Source organism: Triturus cristatus, chromosome 11, assembly GCF_964204655.1.
Source record: "Triturus cristatus chromosome 11, aTriCri1.1, whole genome shotgun sequence".
NCBI classification, from domain to species: Eukaryota; Metazoa; Chordata; class Amphibia; order Caudata; family Salamandridae; genus Triturus; species Triturus cristatus.
The window spans coordinates 158,595,130-158,612,799 of NC_140594.1; the positions used below are offsets into that span (position 1 = coordinate 158,595,130).

General features: G+C 48.5%; 1 protein-coding gene across 13 annotated transcripts in view; it reads left to right on the forward strand.

Annotated features, from left to right (window-relative positions):
- The window catches only part of CLIP1 (CAP-Gly domain containing linker protein 1), a 712,474-nt gene that overhangs the window by 633,391 nt on the left and 61,413 nt on the right, over positions 1–17,670 (forward strand). For all 13 annotated transcript variants that reach the window (XM_085636018.1, XM_085636008.1, XM_085636009.1 and 10 more), the window contains one exon: positions 1,718–1,877. In XM_085636018.1, the coding sequence (XP_085492144.1) occupies positions 1,718–1,877 (160 nt within the window). The remainder of the gene's footprint in view (positions 1–1,717; positions 1,878–17,670) is intronic.

The following is a 17,670-nucleotide window of genomic DNA, read 5'->3' on the forward strand; positions in this document are numbered from 1 at the left end:
GGTCTACTCATGTCCTTCCTCCTCCCCCACCCCCCCTCCCTTTCTTTCTCAAACGCCTGGGGGTCCCTTACCTCCCTTGCAGTCCATTGGCTTGAAGTCTATTGGCTCTGCTCAGTCTATAGGTCTCTTACAGGGGATACGACGCCCCTTTCTGGTGCCGACTTGTGGCGGATTGTCAATGCTCATGTGTTTCGGACTTGTTGTCCTTGACAGTTATATATTGTGGTTGCAGACTTTCTGTCGTCTGCCATGATGTTTTTTCACATCTTCTTCTGCCTCCGGGGAGGGTTTAGCCTTCGCCTTTGTGGGGTTGCTTCTCAGAGCGGTGCTCTGCTCTTTCCCTTCACTATTTTTCAGTATACAGTGCCTAGCACTGTCCTTTATGGTGCCATTTTTCATCATTCACTTTCTTTTCTTTTTTCATCCTTCTCTCACACCGTTCCCATACTCTCACAGTTTTTGGTGGTGGCTCTGCGTTGTGGTGCAGAAAACTGACATCAGCGCCCCTGGAGGGGCTTGTATAGCTCCGCTGACGTCACGTCCATGGACAACGGCTGGGCGGAGCTGTGCGACGCCGCCCTCGGCACACAGAGGTACAGCTGCAGAAAGTTTTCTGGGTCCAGTCTGACGCCTGGGGATATTCTAAGTTAAGGAATCTGCGGCTAGACTGTGTCTCTACCAGATACATCGTTACCGAAGGTAAGTGACTCATCCTTTAATGTTAGTAAGTGTGGCAACTTAAAATAAATATTTTTTTATGTTAGTAAGTGTGGCTTACTCCAGGAATATTATGCCTGGATTTCTATGACTCTCACTCAATGAAAATAAGCTATTATTCTCCTTCAGCATGTGCATTGCATACATCTTCCATAGATGCTTACATGCATAACGTGCATCTCCACTTTTGTGACTCCTGTACAATGCAACCATAGTAAAGTTACGCCTTTTTGGCCGAGTGTCATTATGAATTGTAATTGGGAAACGTTTTTTGATTTGGGCATAATGTTGTCAACAGCTATTTCACCTTGAGGCTTTTGTGATCACTAGAATGTAAAATCACACATGCATCTAAAAGTTATTCAATTTGTAGTGTGTGTTACTAATATAAAATGAAAAGCAGTGGAGAATACGAAACATGGGAAGAAATATTGTTGCTCTGTAGAATGAAATGTCCAATGCCATGCATGTTACTGATTGTTGCTAACAAACTTTGGCCAGCCTCAGTGGAGGAGAGGAATTTTAATTTTCAGCCTCAAGTTTGTTCTCAACTCCACCATCATCTAGCGGTCTAGTTGCGATTCTGGTAAAGTGGATCCCTGTCCGCTGGGAACTACTGAGTTTGCTAACTCATCTCACATGTCAGAGAATACATAGAAATAGGTGATGACATTCTACTATTATTGGCCGGTATCAAATTCGAACCAACGGCCTTTAGATTGTATAGTTCTTTTGCCCATTACAATCTGCTGAAGGCCCCAAATCCCACCAGGACCCACATTTTAAACTTTGAGAGTATTTGAAACTGTGCTGAACAGAGATTAGCAACTAATCCGGATGTTAACTTCAGCAGATGCAAATGCCTAAAAAATCCAGCATTGGTGGTTGTAAATTCAATATGCTTGCAAACAAATGAGTTGGGGGTTTATGGTGGTGATTCACCTTGATAAGAGTGTGATGCTTAAAGACCAGAGTTAGACTTTGCTTGAAATGATTTCAGATCGCAGAGCTCCGGGGAGAAAATGCCTCAGCTAAATCTTTGCAGTCTGTCGTTGAATCGCTGGAGTCTGATAAGATGAAGTTGCAGAAGAAGGTGCTGAGCTTGGAGCAGGAACTCAATGAACTTAAGCGACAGCTTTACAATGTAACAAATTCCTCAGGTAAACATAATGTTTGTTTGACATTGCACTTAACCAGCAAAAGTGAACTTCAAACTCAGAAACGTTTTGGTAGTTTTCTGTTGTGAAGCAGTCATTTAAGGAAACACAGTAACAGTTCATGTTCAATATCACAGTGGTTTAGTTTCCAGAAGGAAAATAAACATGTGGCCAACTATGGCACTGGGTAGATACTGAGAATGGGACTTGCTTAGTAGTAATACTGAGCATGAACAGAACCATTCCCAGTAATAAATCCTTTTCCTGTGAAAGCATATGTTTAAAATCATACAAGACAGAGAGCACTAAAACCACAAATAAAGTGTGAATGTTTCAAAGGATTTTAAATGGGGTAGCCTGTAGAGAATCCCACCGACTCTCAGAACTTACCATATCATCTACGGCTGACATTACTAAGACATAGTAGATCTTTATCATTCTAAAAATTACTATGCATCTAATATTTTTCTATCATAGAATCTATTTTAATATTCATAAATCATGAATGTAGGGACGAAGACATCCTCTGCTTGGTGACAGACCGGCATCCCTACCCTGAGTGCCCGGCTACATATATGTATGGAGTCCTGGTAATTATTTTTGGTCATAGGCGGACACGGATCATGTGTGTGCGCCATGAACTAGGATTGTCTCATGGTAAGGCAGCCGTCTTAGAATGAGAAAGGATCACCAATGCTACCCTTAGAGAGGTAGAGTGCTGCTACCCATACCTGGAGTTATGTGGCACAAGCACGAAGGTAGCAGCATATCCATTTTAGGTTTCATAGTGATCAGTAGTGTGAACTGGACTTTTTATATGCATCACAGGAGTGGTGCCTACTGGCCCTCTCATGTAAGGTTCCATTGTGTGTACCTAGCTCACCCTTGGCCTGCATGGAATGTGTGCAGTGCTGGACAGCTCGTAATGCCTGTGAATGATACATAACATGGAGACATGTGAGTTCCATTATCGAAATGCGGGGACTGCAAAGGGTAGGAGAGTTGAGGTTTGCAACACCCAGACAGATGTGTATTGCGGACATTCCTGAGGGATGGGGTGGGAACACACACTGGAGGAACAGGCACAGAACATCATCAAAGGTCTCTTTGATTCCAGTGGACCAGGGAATCTTGATAGCGAGGAAGGTTTAGGCCTCTGAACCTTAATGAGCCTTATTTCAGTGGAGGCTGACAGCCAGGTTTAATCCTGAGTTAATCCCTGTATTGTATTGTGGTTCAGTCAGAATTTGAGCCACTCGTGCTGTAGCAGACTGTCCTTTGACAAAGGACAGTGCATATGATAGAGCACTTAAAGGAGTTGACACCCTAATTTCAAAGGAAACACTAACTGTTGTTGCTAGATTTGGTGTATAAAGATGAGGGCATGAATCTCACACTTCGTTCAACAGCACTTTTCAACCAGAGAGTTCACTAGGACTGCTGGCACCAAAGTCTATTAGTCTACCCCGTTTGGTGAGGGGCCATCACCTAGGAAGTCAAGACCACTTGCCCTGACCCTGGAGCACCAGTCTTCTGCCTGCCTTTCAAGACCAGTGGACCCTCTGAAGAGTGCCTGGAGGGAGGATGGCCCGGTGAGGATCATTTTGGATGGATCTTGGTGAGTGAAGTTTGAGAAGCTCGGTCCGGTTGAGATAATATGTGACCCCTTTGTACCAAGAGGGGGCCAACATCAAGTAAAGATATAGTCTTTGTGCCAAACCAGTGAACTGCCCACATGTGCCAGCTGGGGACCACTAGGAAGTAAAGGCTGTCGTCCTTGTGCAGAACCATTTGTCAAGCTCTGTATGACAGATGGAGGCCACAACGAAGTAAAGGCTATGCCACTCGTGCAGAGCCAGCCAGCGACCCCCATGTGCCAGTTGGGGGCCAATGTGAAGTAAGGGCTGTCGCCCTTGTGCAGACCCAGTCGGCAACCCCTGTAAGCCATGCGGGGGCCCCACCATGAAGTAATAGTTGCCAACCTTAAATGGAGGAAATGGGTGATCCCCATGCATCAGGAGGGGACCATCATAAAGGCAAGGCCATCCCCTGGAACATCGTGACCAGGCTGCAATGAGGAATCCTTACTGATTGTGAGAAGCCGCATAGGATGACATCCGACTGATGTGACCCGACTAAAGGATTCATTGGGGAGAGACCACAAGAGGTGCAGACACTCTGCATCAGGAGATGAGAGCCCTCAGGGAAGTGCCCTGGTCCTCCTGCACTTGCCAGTAAACATCGGGTAAGATTTTTCGAGGCTAGCAGGCATGTTGAGGACTTGCAAGAACTTAGTGCATAGCACTGTTGAAGTTAACTCTTAAGTCCAAGCTTAGAATTTGATGCATGGGATTTAGTGTAGCCTGCATCTTGGGGTCACCTCTGTCGCATGCGATCTAGTGTAGCCTGCATCTCAAAGTCACCTCCAGTATCAAATGGGAAATAACCAGCCTCGCTAGAAAAGTATGGATCGACTCAGGAATACCGCCCTGGACGATGTTACGAGACTGTGGTTATTATTTATGCATTGCCTCTCTGCATTGTATTCTTATATTAAAATACATTTTTTTTCATAAAAGCAACCATTTGACTGGAAAATCATTTTATTGTGGTTACTGTTTCTACTTTGAATCTTGTATCTGTCTATGCCTCACACCTATCTACCCCTGGGAAAGCCCTGGACTGCTCTATCAATGCTACCACTGTGAGTCAAGCCCTGAAATGGGCAGTACTTTATTTACTCAGGACCCACAGTAGGTCGGGCCTGGGAACATCAGAAGTAAAAGACCTCAACCAGCACAGTTGGGCCCTTTAACTCCTGCCTTCCTCGCCACCCTGTTATAGGGGTTCTGACGACGAATATCTTTAAATTCATATGCGAGATGCTAGAATAACTTTTGAAGGGAAGTATCAGAAAAATCATGTAAACAAATGCTCATTTAAATGAAACATTTTCTATGTTTTTAAAAATTTTGGAAATTAAAAACTAAACCTAAGCAAGTAAGTAGGCTAGAAAGCCTTTTTTTTGTCTCTGGGCTAATTAAAGTTTAAGTTGTCTCCCAGACCTTTCGTCATAAATATATAAGTATGAACATAAAATCACATTGAATAAGATGTCTTAAATAATCGCAATTGGTGGAGCAAAGTTCTGTGCCCAGGAGGCCTCCCTTACATTGTATTTACAGCTAACCAGTACTTTTACATGTGATTGCTACAAAGGAACTGCCCACAGTTGAAGAGGAACTCTGATCTAACCCATCTATAAAAGGAAGGGTAGCCCAGTAGATCTGCAATCTTAAAGGCTTAATTCACTTTTGAATTGCACTTCTCAGATCTTTGCAAAAAATTTACCGGAGCGACATGGGAACTTAGCACAACCTTATCCCTTTGGAACGAGTCTATTTTAGACCTGGTCATATTTTCCTTGAGCTACATTTCACTCAAATTCTTTTCTGAAGGAAATGTATTAGCATGTTTTGTGGATATCCATGCATGTTTTGATCGTGTAGACCACAAATTACTGGAGGAGCAGCTTCATTGCTTTGGAATTCCAGCTGGGCTGTTGACTATTTAATGTCTGCACAGTAAATCGTAGCTCTAGTACAGCTAGAGCCTTTGGGAAATGTTTCTGAGACGGTTGAAGTACAGTTAGACCCTTTGGGAAAGGGTTCTGAGAAGGTTGAAATTAAAAAATGGTTTAAAACAAAGTTGTGTTTTAGCCCCCCCAACTTTTTGTCTTGTTTCTACTCCTCATTTTCAATAAAGTCGAAGGAAAACCTCCAGCGATTGCCGGACTCCCTGTTAATAAATTGCTGTATGCTGATGAGTTGGCCATAATGGACCTTATTGGTCTACATCACCACTTAAAAGCTTTATCAGGCTATTGTAGCTGGAAAATATCTAAAAATGTGACCACAACCCAAATCATGCAGTTTGGTTTAAAGAAAAAAGATGGATTACCCATGTGTGCTGGGCAGTGAAAAGGTACATAAAATAAAAGTAAAAAATATCTAGAGCTCAGATTTTATTCCACTCTACAAGGAGCATCTCTGACAAAAATCTCTCTAGCCCTATTTTATGAAACAACGACCTTAATAACTGAATCTAACATTTAGACAAGATATTTTTTTTAAAGCTGTTAACTATGCCGAAAGTCTATTTCAGCAGAGGCTTTCATTCGAGTTTGAGGTCAGAATACTTAATGTGGAAGCGTACATGTCAAGAGTTAAGTTTACTAATAAGCTGTCCAACAGTGGGTCTTACTCAATTGCTCAACTGTGTTGGAATGATTTGCTTCAATCTGAAATGAAGGTGTTTCAGAAAAAAAGGTTAAACCTATTTCAACTGTTTAACAATTAAGATCTACCTTATTTAATCGCCGCAAGCTGGGTCACGGTGTTAGCAGAGTTGCAAAACATACACAATACCAACACAGAGGCTTCACCTTCGCCTAACGCCACTGCATAGGAGTACACATCAGAAGAGGAGGGCAGTGGCTGCAAAGAGCGTCGATTCGAGAAAATAGGAGGCGGACATTAATGTGCGTTACCCAGTACTGCCCCTCAGACACATATCAGACTCCACTTTTATGTGCGACAGTGCAGGGGACACACTAGGTGGGGGGATCAGGGAACGCTCCGGTTTATTATCACATAATCACCTGTTATGTTTTTATTTGTCCCTGTTATATTATCACTCACCTCCCCAGTTCACAGACCACTACGCAGTGAGAGTTACCAGGGCTGACATGTATCATGCACTCAGGTGCCGCGGAGCTTCCATGAGCACCAGTACACACAGTAGCAATATATGTATGCTGCAGTCGGAAATGTGGATCTATTCTAATTAAATCTGCGTTGCTGTATACTCAATATTAATGTACCCACCAAATGGCTACTATCAAAAGGAATGTATACTGTGTATCTCTGTCCTAGGAACACCTAATAAAACAGATACAAAATATATACCTTATTTGATTCTGAGATCTCCTGCAAATCACTTCATATTGGTAAAAAATAATAAGCAAGGGCAGATTTGATATTTTACCAGAAAATGCTTCAGCCCAAAAAAAATCCTTAAAATCTTTAGTCAGAAACAGAATTTTCCATGGTGTGTCAGGCTATATGTTACATTCATAAACCCCATTATTTTGTTAATGTGGTTGAGGCAGTTAAGCTATCAGTTAAAGAGAGAAAAATGTCCTAACAAGCCTGAAAGGCTAACATATGCCTGCAATGAGAAGAAGAACAGTTGTGTTAACTCACACAATTGTTTGCTCTGCCAATAGTTTCAACAACATAAAAAAACCCTTAAAACAACTGTTCAATAAGAATAATTATTATAATATTGTCATAAGCGTTCCATTTACTCTATAGGTGTGTCACTTTTAGAGTGTGCATGCCTGTTGGAACTTTTATCAAGGCTATTGAGACAAAATGGTTTGCAGTGGATGCCATTTGTTCCGCCCCTGCCCAGGTTCCAGGACAATTTTGTCCCTACCTGGGATCCGCATTGGGACACGGCGCCGGTTCGGCCCCGTCCAGTGCCGTTCCCGGCACGTTTGTTCCTTTCCCGGTCCCTGCCGCCGCAGTCTGTATCACATACGGCAGAGGTGGAGGACGACTGGGAGGGGTCCGAGGACCCTCTTGCTCGTCAGTGTGACTCTGAGCAGGACTGGGCAGACGAGTTAGAGGAGGCTGGCGGCCTTGATGTCTCCTCTGACCTGGGGTTTGCCTCTCCTCCGCCCACCATGGAGGAGAGCGCTTCTTACACGGTGGTGCTCCGTCGGGCAGCTGAGGTCCTCAACCTTGATCTCCCTACGGTGGCCTTAAAACTAATCTCCTCACTGAGGTGCTCCAGACGACATCCACTTTGTCGGAGCCACTGCTGCCATTTAATGGCGCCCTCACTGACGTCTTACTGGGCAGTTGGTCGCGGCCAGCCCCAGGGGCCCCTGTGGATAAGAACGTCGCCAAGCGTTATCACCAGGCGCTGGGTGACCCTGCCTTTCTGACCACTCATCCTACGCCTGAGAGCCTGGTTATCCAAGCTTCGACGTCCCAGAGTGCCTTTCCCACGGCACCACCGGATAAGGACTCTAAGAAGCTGGAGCAGTTCGGCAAGTGGTTGTTCTCTTTGGCCAGCTTAGGGCTGCGGTCGGTGAACACCACATGCCTATTAGGCCGCTATTCCCACGCGGTGTGGGATACCATTACACAGGTGTTGCCTCAGTGCCCTAAAGGGACCCAAGCTGTGCTGTCCCAAGCTGTTGCCGATGGTAAAGATGCGGCCAAGTTCGCCATTTGGTGTGGTTTGGACACCGCGGACTCACTAGGTAGAGCAATTGCTATGACTGTGGCGCTCTACCAGGTTCTCGCCAGATGTCCAAGGCTCGCTCATGGACATGCCCTTTAATGGCACTCGCCTGTTTGCCGATAAAGCCGGCAGTGCGCTGGAGCATTTTAAGGACTCGCGGGCCACAGTCAAGTCCTTAAGTCTTTCCACGAAAAGCCCAGCCACTCCTGTTTTTCGTTCCTTTCGTGGCCACGGCAGGGGCGCCCAGCAACGTTCCTTCAGCAAGCCTGTGCAGACCCAGCCTCAGCACGGCCGTGGTTTCCGCAGGGGCGGGTCTGGGAATCAGCGTGGGGGTCAGTCCACCTCCGCCCCCGCTGCTCCTACCTCCAAACCTTCCTAATCCGAGCTTTGGGGGGCACCCCACGCCAGTGGGTGGCAGGATCCACCATCACCTCCCCCACGACCTCAGTACCTGCTCTGCCACCATCCCAACCATGACAGTATTGCCTTGTAAAGTTTACTGATATAAACTATCTGAAAGAAACATGTTAGTGTTAGATTCCTTACCTTAGAACATCCCCAGGCGTCAGACTGGATCCGGAAAGTTTTCGCTAGCAGTACCTCTTCACGTCAGTAGGTGGCGCCGTGCGGCTCCGCGTCTGTCGCTGGCGTCGTATGCGCAGAGATGACGTCACAGAGACTACTTAGGCACCACCCATGTGTTCTGACATCAGTTCTTTCTTTTTCCGCGCCAGTAAGCGCAGATCCGGTTAGAGCACGTACCTTAGTCACTTTTTCACTATCTTTTTGAGACTTTGGTCTCCTGTAAGTTTGAGTCTACTCTGGTGCACGTAGGTATGCCTGGTTTTAAGTCTTGTGGGGCCTGCCTTTGCAACATGCCAGTGGCGGACCCCCACGACATCTGTCTCTACTGCCTGGAGAGCGACCACGACTCCCGGTCCTGTATGGACTGTCTGGCCATGACCTCGAAGGCCTTGAGGGAGCGGCGCCGGAAGCTGCTTGAGGTCCGGCACTCTTCCCAGTGCCGTTCACGGTCCAGGAGCCGCTCCAGAGAACGCTCGCGGGGCCACCATCATCTCTTCTTGGGCTCCAAGTCTTCACCCTCAGATTCGGGTAAGAGACGACACAAAAAGAAGTCGAAGAAGCGTTTTCGCTCTCCGATGTCCCCCTGTCTGAGCCTGGGAGTCCCACGGCCTACCCACTTTATCCGGGTCCGTCGGCGCTCCCGCACAGGTGCAAGAGTTTCTTGCTACCTTGGACCGCCTGTTTAGGCCTCGGGCTCCCGCCGACGCGCCCTTGGACCCCGCGGTCCCGTGTCAGGAACCTGTCGGCGCCGCCGGCAGCTCCGGCCCTGGCGCCGCATAATCCTGCACCGCTGGTTTCAGCCACGGTGCCACAAGGTCCCACGCTGCCGGCTCCAGCGCTACCCTCGGCTCCGGCACCGCAGTGGATGCCATTTGTTCCACCCCTGCCCAGGTTCCAGGACAATTTTGTCCCTACCTGGGATCCGCATTGGGACACGGAGCCGGTTCGGCCCCATCCGGCACCGTTCCCGGCACGTTTGTTCCTTCCCCGGTCCCGGTCCCTGCCGCCGCAGTCTGTATCACATACGGCAGAGGTAGAGGATGACTGGGAGGGGTCAGAGGACCCTCTTGCTCGTCAGTGTGACTCTGAGCAGGACTGGGCAGACGAGTTAGAGGAGGCTGGCGGCCTTGATGTCTCCTCTGACCTTGGGTTTGCCTCTCCTCCGCCTACCATGGAGGAGAGCGCTTCTTACACGGTGGTGCTCCGTCGGGCAGCTGAGGTCCTCAACCTTGATCTCCCTACGGTGGCCTTAAAAACTAATCTCCTCACTGAGGTGCTCCAGACGGCGTCCACTCTGTCGGAGCCACTGCTGCCATTTAATGACACCCTCACTGACGTCTTACTGGGCAGTTGGTCGCGGCCAGCCCCAGGGGCCCCTGTGGATAAGAACGTCGCCAAGCGTCATCGCCAGGCGCTGGGTGACCCTGCCTTTCTGACCACTCATCCTACGCCTGAGAGCCTGGTTATCCAAGCTTCAACGTCCCAGAGTGCCTTTCCCACGGCTCCACCGGATAAGGACTCTAAGAAGCTGGAGCAGTTCGGCAAGTGGTTGTTCTTTTTGGCCAGCTTAGGGCTGCGGTCGGTGAACACCACCTGCCTATTAGGCCGCTATTCCCACGCGGTGTGGGATACCATTACACAGGTGTTGCCTCAGTGCCCTAAAGGGACCCAAGCTGTGCAGTCCCAAGCTGTGGCCGATGGTAAAGATGCAGCTAAGTTCGCCATTCGGTGTGGTTTGGACACCGCGGACTCACTAGGTAGAGCAATTGCTATGACTGTGGCGCTCTACCGGGTTCTCGCCAGATGTCCAAGGCTCGCTCATGGACATGCCCTTTAATGGCACTCGCCTGTTTGCTGATAAAGCCGGCAGTGAGCTGGAGCGTTTTAAGGACTCGAGGGCCACAGTCAAGTCCTTAGGTCTTCCACGAAAAGCCCAGCCCCTCCTGGTTTTCGGCTACATTCCTTCAGCAAGCCTGTGCAGACCCAGCCTCAGCGCGGCCGTGGTTTCCGCAGGGGCGGGTCTGGGAATCAGCGTGGGGGTCAGTCCACCTCCGCCCCCGCTGTTCCTACCTCCAAACCTTCCTAATCCGAGCTTTGGGGGGCACCCCACGCCAGTGGGTGGCAGGATCCACCATCACCTCCCCCACTGGCACGATATCACATCGGACATGTGGGTGTTGCAGATCATCCGAGAAGGTTGCTCCCTTCCCTTTCAGTCCGCCCCTCCAGCCATGCCACCTCAGTACCACCGCATGTCGGGGGAACACTTGGCACTTTTCCAGCAGGAAGTCACAGCCCTCTAGGCCAATGGGGCCATCGAGTGTGTTCTTGGGTCAGAAGTAGGGAGTGGTTGTTATTCCCACTACTTTCTGGTCCACAAGAAGGACAAAGTGGGTCTGCGTCCCATCTTGGACCTCGAACGTCAACCGCTTCCTCCGGAAGGAGAAGTTCAAGATGTTGACTTTGGCTCAGGTCTTGTCTGTTCTCGATTCAGGAGACTGGATGGTAGCATTGGGCTTGCAGGACACCTATTTTCATGTTCCCGTCCTGCCGTCCCACCGGCGTTACCTACGGTTCATGGTAGGCCACGAGCACTTTCAGTTTACCGTGCTCCCCTTTGGCCTTACCAGCGCCCCTTGGGTGTTCACGAAAGTGATGGCAGTGGTAGCAGCTCATCTGTGCAGATCGGGGGTCTCAATCTTCCCCTAGCTAGACGACTGGTTGTTAAAGGCGGGCTCGCCCCAAACGGTCGTCTCCCACCTCCAGACTACGGCCAACTTCCTGCATTTGCTGGGGTTTTCCATCAACGTGCCGAAGTCGCACCTGAAACCCTCTCAGAAGCTACAATTCATCAGAGCGGTTCTGGATTTGGCGCAGTTTCAGGTCTATCCTCCCGAACAGCGGATCATGGATATTCAGGCTATGATTCCGATCTTTCAGCCTCTATCCCGGGTTTCAGTCAGGATGACCCTCCGGCTCCTAGGCCTGATGGCCTCCTGCATCCTGCTAGTGCGCCATGCCAGATGGCATATGCGGGCTCTGCAGTGGGACCTGAAGTTTCAGTGGGCACAGTAACAGGGCAACCAGTCCGATCATGTCCAGATCTCAAAGGGCACTGCATGTCAATTGCAGTGGTGGCTCACGAATCGCGATTGGGTCAATGGCAGATCCCTCTCCCTTCTCCAACCGTAGTTCACAGTGGTGACTGATGCGTCCCTCCTGGGATGGGGTGGTCACATGGGAGAGTCGGAGATCAGGGGCCTCTGGTCTCCGGCGGAATCCCGGCTCCATATCAACCTTCTGGAGCTGCGGGCGATCCGACTTGCTCTGAAAGCCTTCCTTCCCTCTGTCCGGGGCCAGGTAGTGCAGGTGTTCACAGACAACATCACCGCCATGTGGTATTGCAACAAACAGGGCGGGGTGGGGTCGTGGATCCTATGTCAAGAGGCTGTGCGCGCCTCTGGACATGGCTGGAACATCGGGGCATGTCTCTGGTGGTTCAACACCTGGCAGGCTCTCTGAACGCCAGGGCGGACTAATTTAGCCGCAGATGCATGTTGGTTCACGAATGGCGTCTTCACTCGGACGTGGTGCAAGGTCTCTTTTCCACAGTGGGGAGAGCCTTGGTTAGATCTATTCGCCACCGAAGAGAACGCGCAATATCATCAATTCTGCGCGTGGGAATTTCCAAGGCGGCACTCGCTCGGAGACGCTTTTCGTCGCGAGTGGAGTTGCGTTCTGTTGTACGCCTTTCCGCCTATACCACTTCTGCCAAGAGTGCGGAAGAAGATCAGGTGCGACTGGGCCCAAGTCATTCTTGTGGCTCCGGATTGGGCAAGACGAGTATGGTATCCCAAGCTACTCAGTCTGGCAATCTGTCCTCCGATCCGACTGCCTCTTCGGGAGGATCTTCTGTCACAGCAGCAGGGGACGGTCCATCACCCGAACCTGTCCAGCGTCCACCTCCTTGCGTGGAGATTGAGCGGCGGCAGTAGACAGCTTTTGACCTACCTGCCGAAGTCTGTGATGTTATTTTGGCAGCCAGGCGTCCCTCCACTAAAACGGTATACGCCTGCAGGTGGAAACAATTTGTGGCATGGTGCACAGCAAAGGCTGTGGATCTCCTTTCCGCCCCTCTTTCTGAGGTTCTCCTCTTTCTTCTTTCCATGGCCCAGCAGGGCTCTGCTCTGGGCACTATCAAGGGCTATCTTTCGGCCATTTCCGCCTTTTTAAGGCTTCCAGTATAGCTTTCTCTTTTCAAGTCCCCTGTTAGTCGTTTCTTGAAAGGCATTACACACACGTCCCCTTCCGGTCCCATTTAAAATGCCTCAGTGGGACTTGAATCTTGTGTTGACTTATTTGATGTGCGCTCCCTTTGAGCCGCTTCACAACTGTCCTTTACGTCTTCTCACCTTAAAGACTGCTTTCCTGGTTGCTATCACCTCTGCCAGATGAGTGAGTGAGCTCCAGGATCTTTCTTCTAAACCTCCTTTCCTTTCTGTTCATCCGGACAAGGTGGTGTTAAGGACCCGTCCTCCTTTTCTGCCCAAGGTTGTCACGCCCTTCCACATCGGGCAGACCATCACTTTGCCCACCTTCTTTCCGTCTCCTTCGAAAGAGGAAGAGAGGCTCCACCGTCTGGACCCAAAACGTGTGCTCTCGTTCTATCTGAAGCGCACACAACAGTTCTGGGTGGATGATCAACTCTTTGTTGGTTACGTGGGCACCAAGAAAGGTCGGGCTGTGCAAAAACAAACCATCTCTCGGTGGGTCGTTCTGTGTATTAAAGCCTTTTACTCCTTGGTTGAAAAGGAGCCTCCTGTGGGGCTGTGTGCCCATTCTACTCGGGCGACAGCAGTCACTACCGCTGTGGGACGGGGAGTCCGTTTGCAGGATATCTGTCAGGTAGCTACGTGGTCCTTGCTCCATACCTTTACCAAGCATCATTTTTACTTGACAGCCAAGTCCGGAGAGATGGCTTCTTTGGCTGTTCTGTTCTCCGGGATTTTCTGGTGTGATCTTAGTTCGCAGACCCACCACCGGGGTTGGTATTGCTGGGGTATCTATTCTAAGGTAAGGAATCTAAAACTAATGTGTTTCTTTCAGATGAGCAAGTTACTTGCCTTCGGTAACGATATAGCTGTAAGAAACATTAGTTGTTGTTAGATTTCTTACGGCCCCACCCATTCTCCCCGTTCTGCGAACTGATTTCTAGGGTTAAGGTCATCCCTTTTAGGGCCCTAATTTATGCACCAGTGGTCAGTGTCTTGCATGGCTCTGCGTTCCTGGCACGGAAAGTCATGTACCGAACTGACGTCCGCGCGCATGGGTGGTGCCTTAGTAGTCTCCGTGACGTCATCTCGGCGCATATGATGCCAGCGACGGACGCGGAGCCGCACGGCGCCACCTACTGACGCGCAGAGGTACTGCTAGCGAAATCTTTCCGGATCCAGTCTGACATCTGGGGATACTCTAAGGTAAGGAATCTAACACTAACTAATGTTTCTTACAGATGTATCATTACCGAAGGGAAATAACTTGCTCATCTGCACAAGTAATTCTTCTGCTTGCAGACTTGAAATGTGCATAGTGCTACAGCCTGGAGCACCAAAGCACATCAGGGGTCGTTTTATACATAAGGTGCAGTCAAGGAAAATGCGCCGTATTATCCTGTGAAAAACAGAGTGGCTTATTTAAAGCCACTCCATGTTTTCACAGTGCAGGCGGCAACCCTGTGTAGGCAGATTCGAGATCTCCTTGCAGGCGGGTACAGTGAGTGACTGCACCCGCCTGCAAGGGGATGTCTGGGGCGGGGGGGGTCATTGGAACCCCTTTCCGCCCCTCCAGTGGGCTCCAATCTGGGGGTACACTGACAGTGCACCTCCTGAGAGAATCTTTGCCTGTGCACCCATGTCTTTAATACAACGCAGGCACAGAGGCAAAGGAATTACCTCATTTGCATGGGGCACGCCCCCATGCAAATGAGGGACCCCACTCTGAATATATCGGTATTACAAAAAGGGGTCGCACAAGCATCTGCGGCCCCTTCTGTAGTAACAAAGTGCCACTGGGGCGCGCAAAACAGTTGCAGATGCCGTTGCGCCTCTGGGGCACTTGTATACTACGGCCCCAGTAGTAGTAAATGAGAAAGCCTCACTATATTGTACTTAATGTTAGCCTTTTTGGAGGGTCATAAGTTGCTGGATAACTAAGACTGATCCTTCTTGTCCAATTCAATAGATTTCTCTTGTACATAATGCATATCGGACACCAGGGGCTGTATTATGCCAGTGCCCCGGGGGCACACCGGGCTTTGCGCTCCCCTGGAGCACTCTGGTATTAAAGAAGGGGCCGCAGGCGCTTGTACGTACCCTTCTGTAATACCGAAAGCGCTGGCGCACATTCAGCTCCAGCACTTCCTCAAGAGGGCGTTCCCTCATTTGCATGGGGGTGTGGCCCCATGCAAATGAGGGAATCCCTTTGCCTCTGTGCCATTGCCGTATTACAGATGAGGACGCAGAGGCAAAGAAGCTCTCAAGAGGCGCACTATTAGTGTGCTCTTTGAAGGTAGCTCTCTAGAGAGGGGAAATGGGGGTCCCATGGCCCCTTCCCCAGATCTCCCCTTGCAAGCGGACGCAGTCACTGACTACACCCGCCTGCAGGTGGAGCTCTAATCCCCTCTAAAAGTGCAGGCGGGTTGCCACCTGCATTGTGAAAAACGGACTGGCTTCAAAGCAGCTGCTCCGTTTTTCACATAAGTGCACTGCACATTCATCATGATAGGGCGCATTTTCCTTCAATGCGCCAGGCATACCTTTTAAAAGGTGCGCCTGGCGCAATGGAGGAGAATGCGCCACAGGTATAATACGGCCCCAGGAAGGCATTATTGTAGAGTGAGACAAAGGAGATTCATTCTAATACAGAAAAGTAAGGCATGGTGGACCGTTACAAGAAACACTGCATTTGTGTTCTCTCACACAAAGTATTCAAGATGTGCCTGAACTTGGAATGTTTCTCCTCATCATTAAGAGGCGAACATTTTACTGCCAGACTGTTCACATACTGCTTGATAGTCCCTTACCTGACATTTCACTGCTATTTCCTCACGATCAGTTAAGGTTAACTTAGAACAAAATAGATGGCAGAGCTTTCTTCAGCAGACTTTAGGACACTTAAATTTACATATTTCTCCTCAGACAATCTGATAAATTAATATAATGCTTGTTCAATCCAAAGTATAGACATTACAACTAAATACATTCATCTACTATAGCTCAGACCTTTGTGCTTTGTCAATGCTGAAGCCTTTCATTTAGAATACAAAGTGCAGAACATTGAGCCACACAGGCATCCTAATTTTCTTCTGCTCAGTGGAGGTTTTGGCAATATTTGATATTTTCTACCTCCTCTAATTCACTGTGGAGGAAGGGTGATAATGTGTGTTTCTTTTCTCCAGGTGAGTTTTTTTGCTCATTCATCATGCAAGTTCAGTTTGAAGCACATCCCTCCTTTAGTGTGGGAATGTTCTCCAATATTGAATACTATCTGCATTGTATGACGTACAGATGAATTATGACATACCTTTTGAGGATGTCAAGGACACAAAGAAAACTTTCCTGATGGCCTTTCAAGTATGTAAAAAAGTGATGAATGCCATGCTTGAATTAATCTCAGCATCTGCTAATTACTCAGGATTGCATCCAAGTGTTTTGTTATTTTGCAAGCCATGCCACCTCACTTTGAACCCAGCCATATGCAAATTGGTCTTGACCCTGCTCCAACAGGGGCAGCACAGCCCAAACTGCTAGGCTAGGTCCTCCCTGAACCAGAACACAAGCAACCAAAGACCGTTTTCGCCCTTTTTTGAGGCTCCTTATTTGGTGCAACTTGGTACGAGTGGCACAGTGAGCACCGGACCCACGTCAGGGCACACCCATTTCACTTAGGGTGTGACCCGGAAGTATGCAAAAATTGATCGATAGAATTCTTGAATTGATCTAAGCCAAGAAAGAGCATTGTTAACTTTGGTTTGAGGTGCAGATGTCCTCCACACAGTATGGTGTTCACCTCAGAAAACATTGTTATAAACTCTTATGCCTCCATGATGTCCCTCAGAGCTGATGTGCCATAATGGGACAACAATTTGACATAACGGGTTTTGACATGGATGGCCGCGTTGGTGATTTGCTCACTGTGAACTCTCACATGGCCACTGGGATCTTGTCCAAAGCCGAGAATTTCGATGTGGCTCATGCGACACCAATGGCAGATCCATCAGCATTGAGACCATGCTTGACATAGGAAACATTTCTTGCATATTCAGTCCAGGAGGCGCCACAGCCTGTTGCAGCAATGGAAAAGTCAAAGAAACCTACCACACCAGTCCAATGCTGGTCTTAAAGCAACAGGACATGAGAGGATCACCATCCTAGTCAAATATTACCCCTACCCCAGGTCAAGAAACAGAATACCCAAACCTCACTTAGTTAAACTCGGTTGAAGTACCCCTCATAGAAATACCAGCTCATTTTTGGAACAATATAGCTATTCATGTATGTCCCTAGATTCTTCATTGAATATGTGACAAACTGACTACTTTCAGTGTGTTGCAATTTAAGCAATTCTCTTCCAGATTCAGTGGTTGTATCAGTGGCCAATAGAGATATTCAACATCCACTTCTGCTTCTCCAGAGAAAGACAAACTGGATGGATATCATAGGAAAGGCAATTCTTCAGATTTGACTTACCATGCTCAGAATTGCATGCGCTTTGGCTTTTCCAGATCAATATGCAAGATCATTTTGAAATTCTCAGGATCTGTTCTCTGTTATGAAACAAAGCTTTATGAACTTTTGTAAGAAAAATGTGATGGTTTCAGATCAGAATATATGCACTC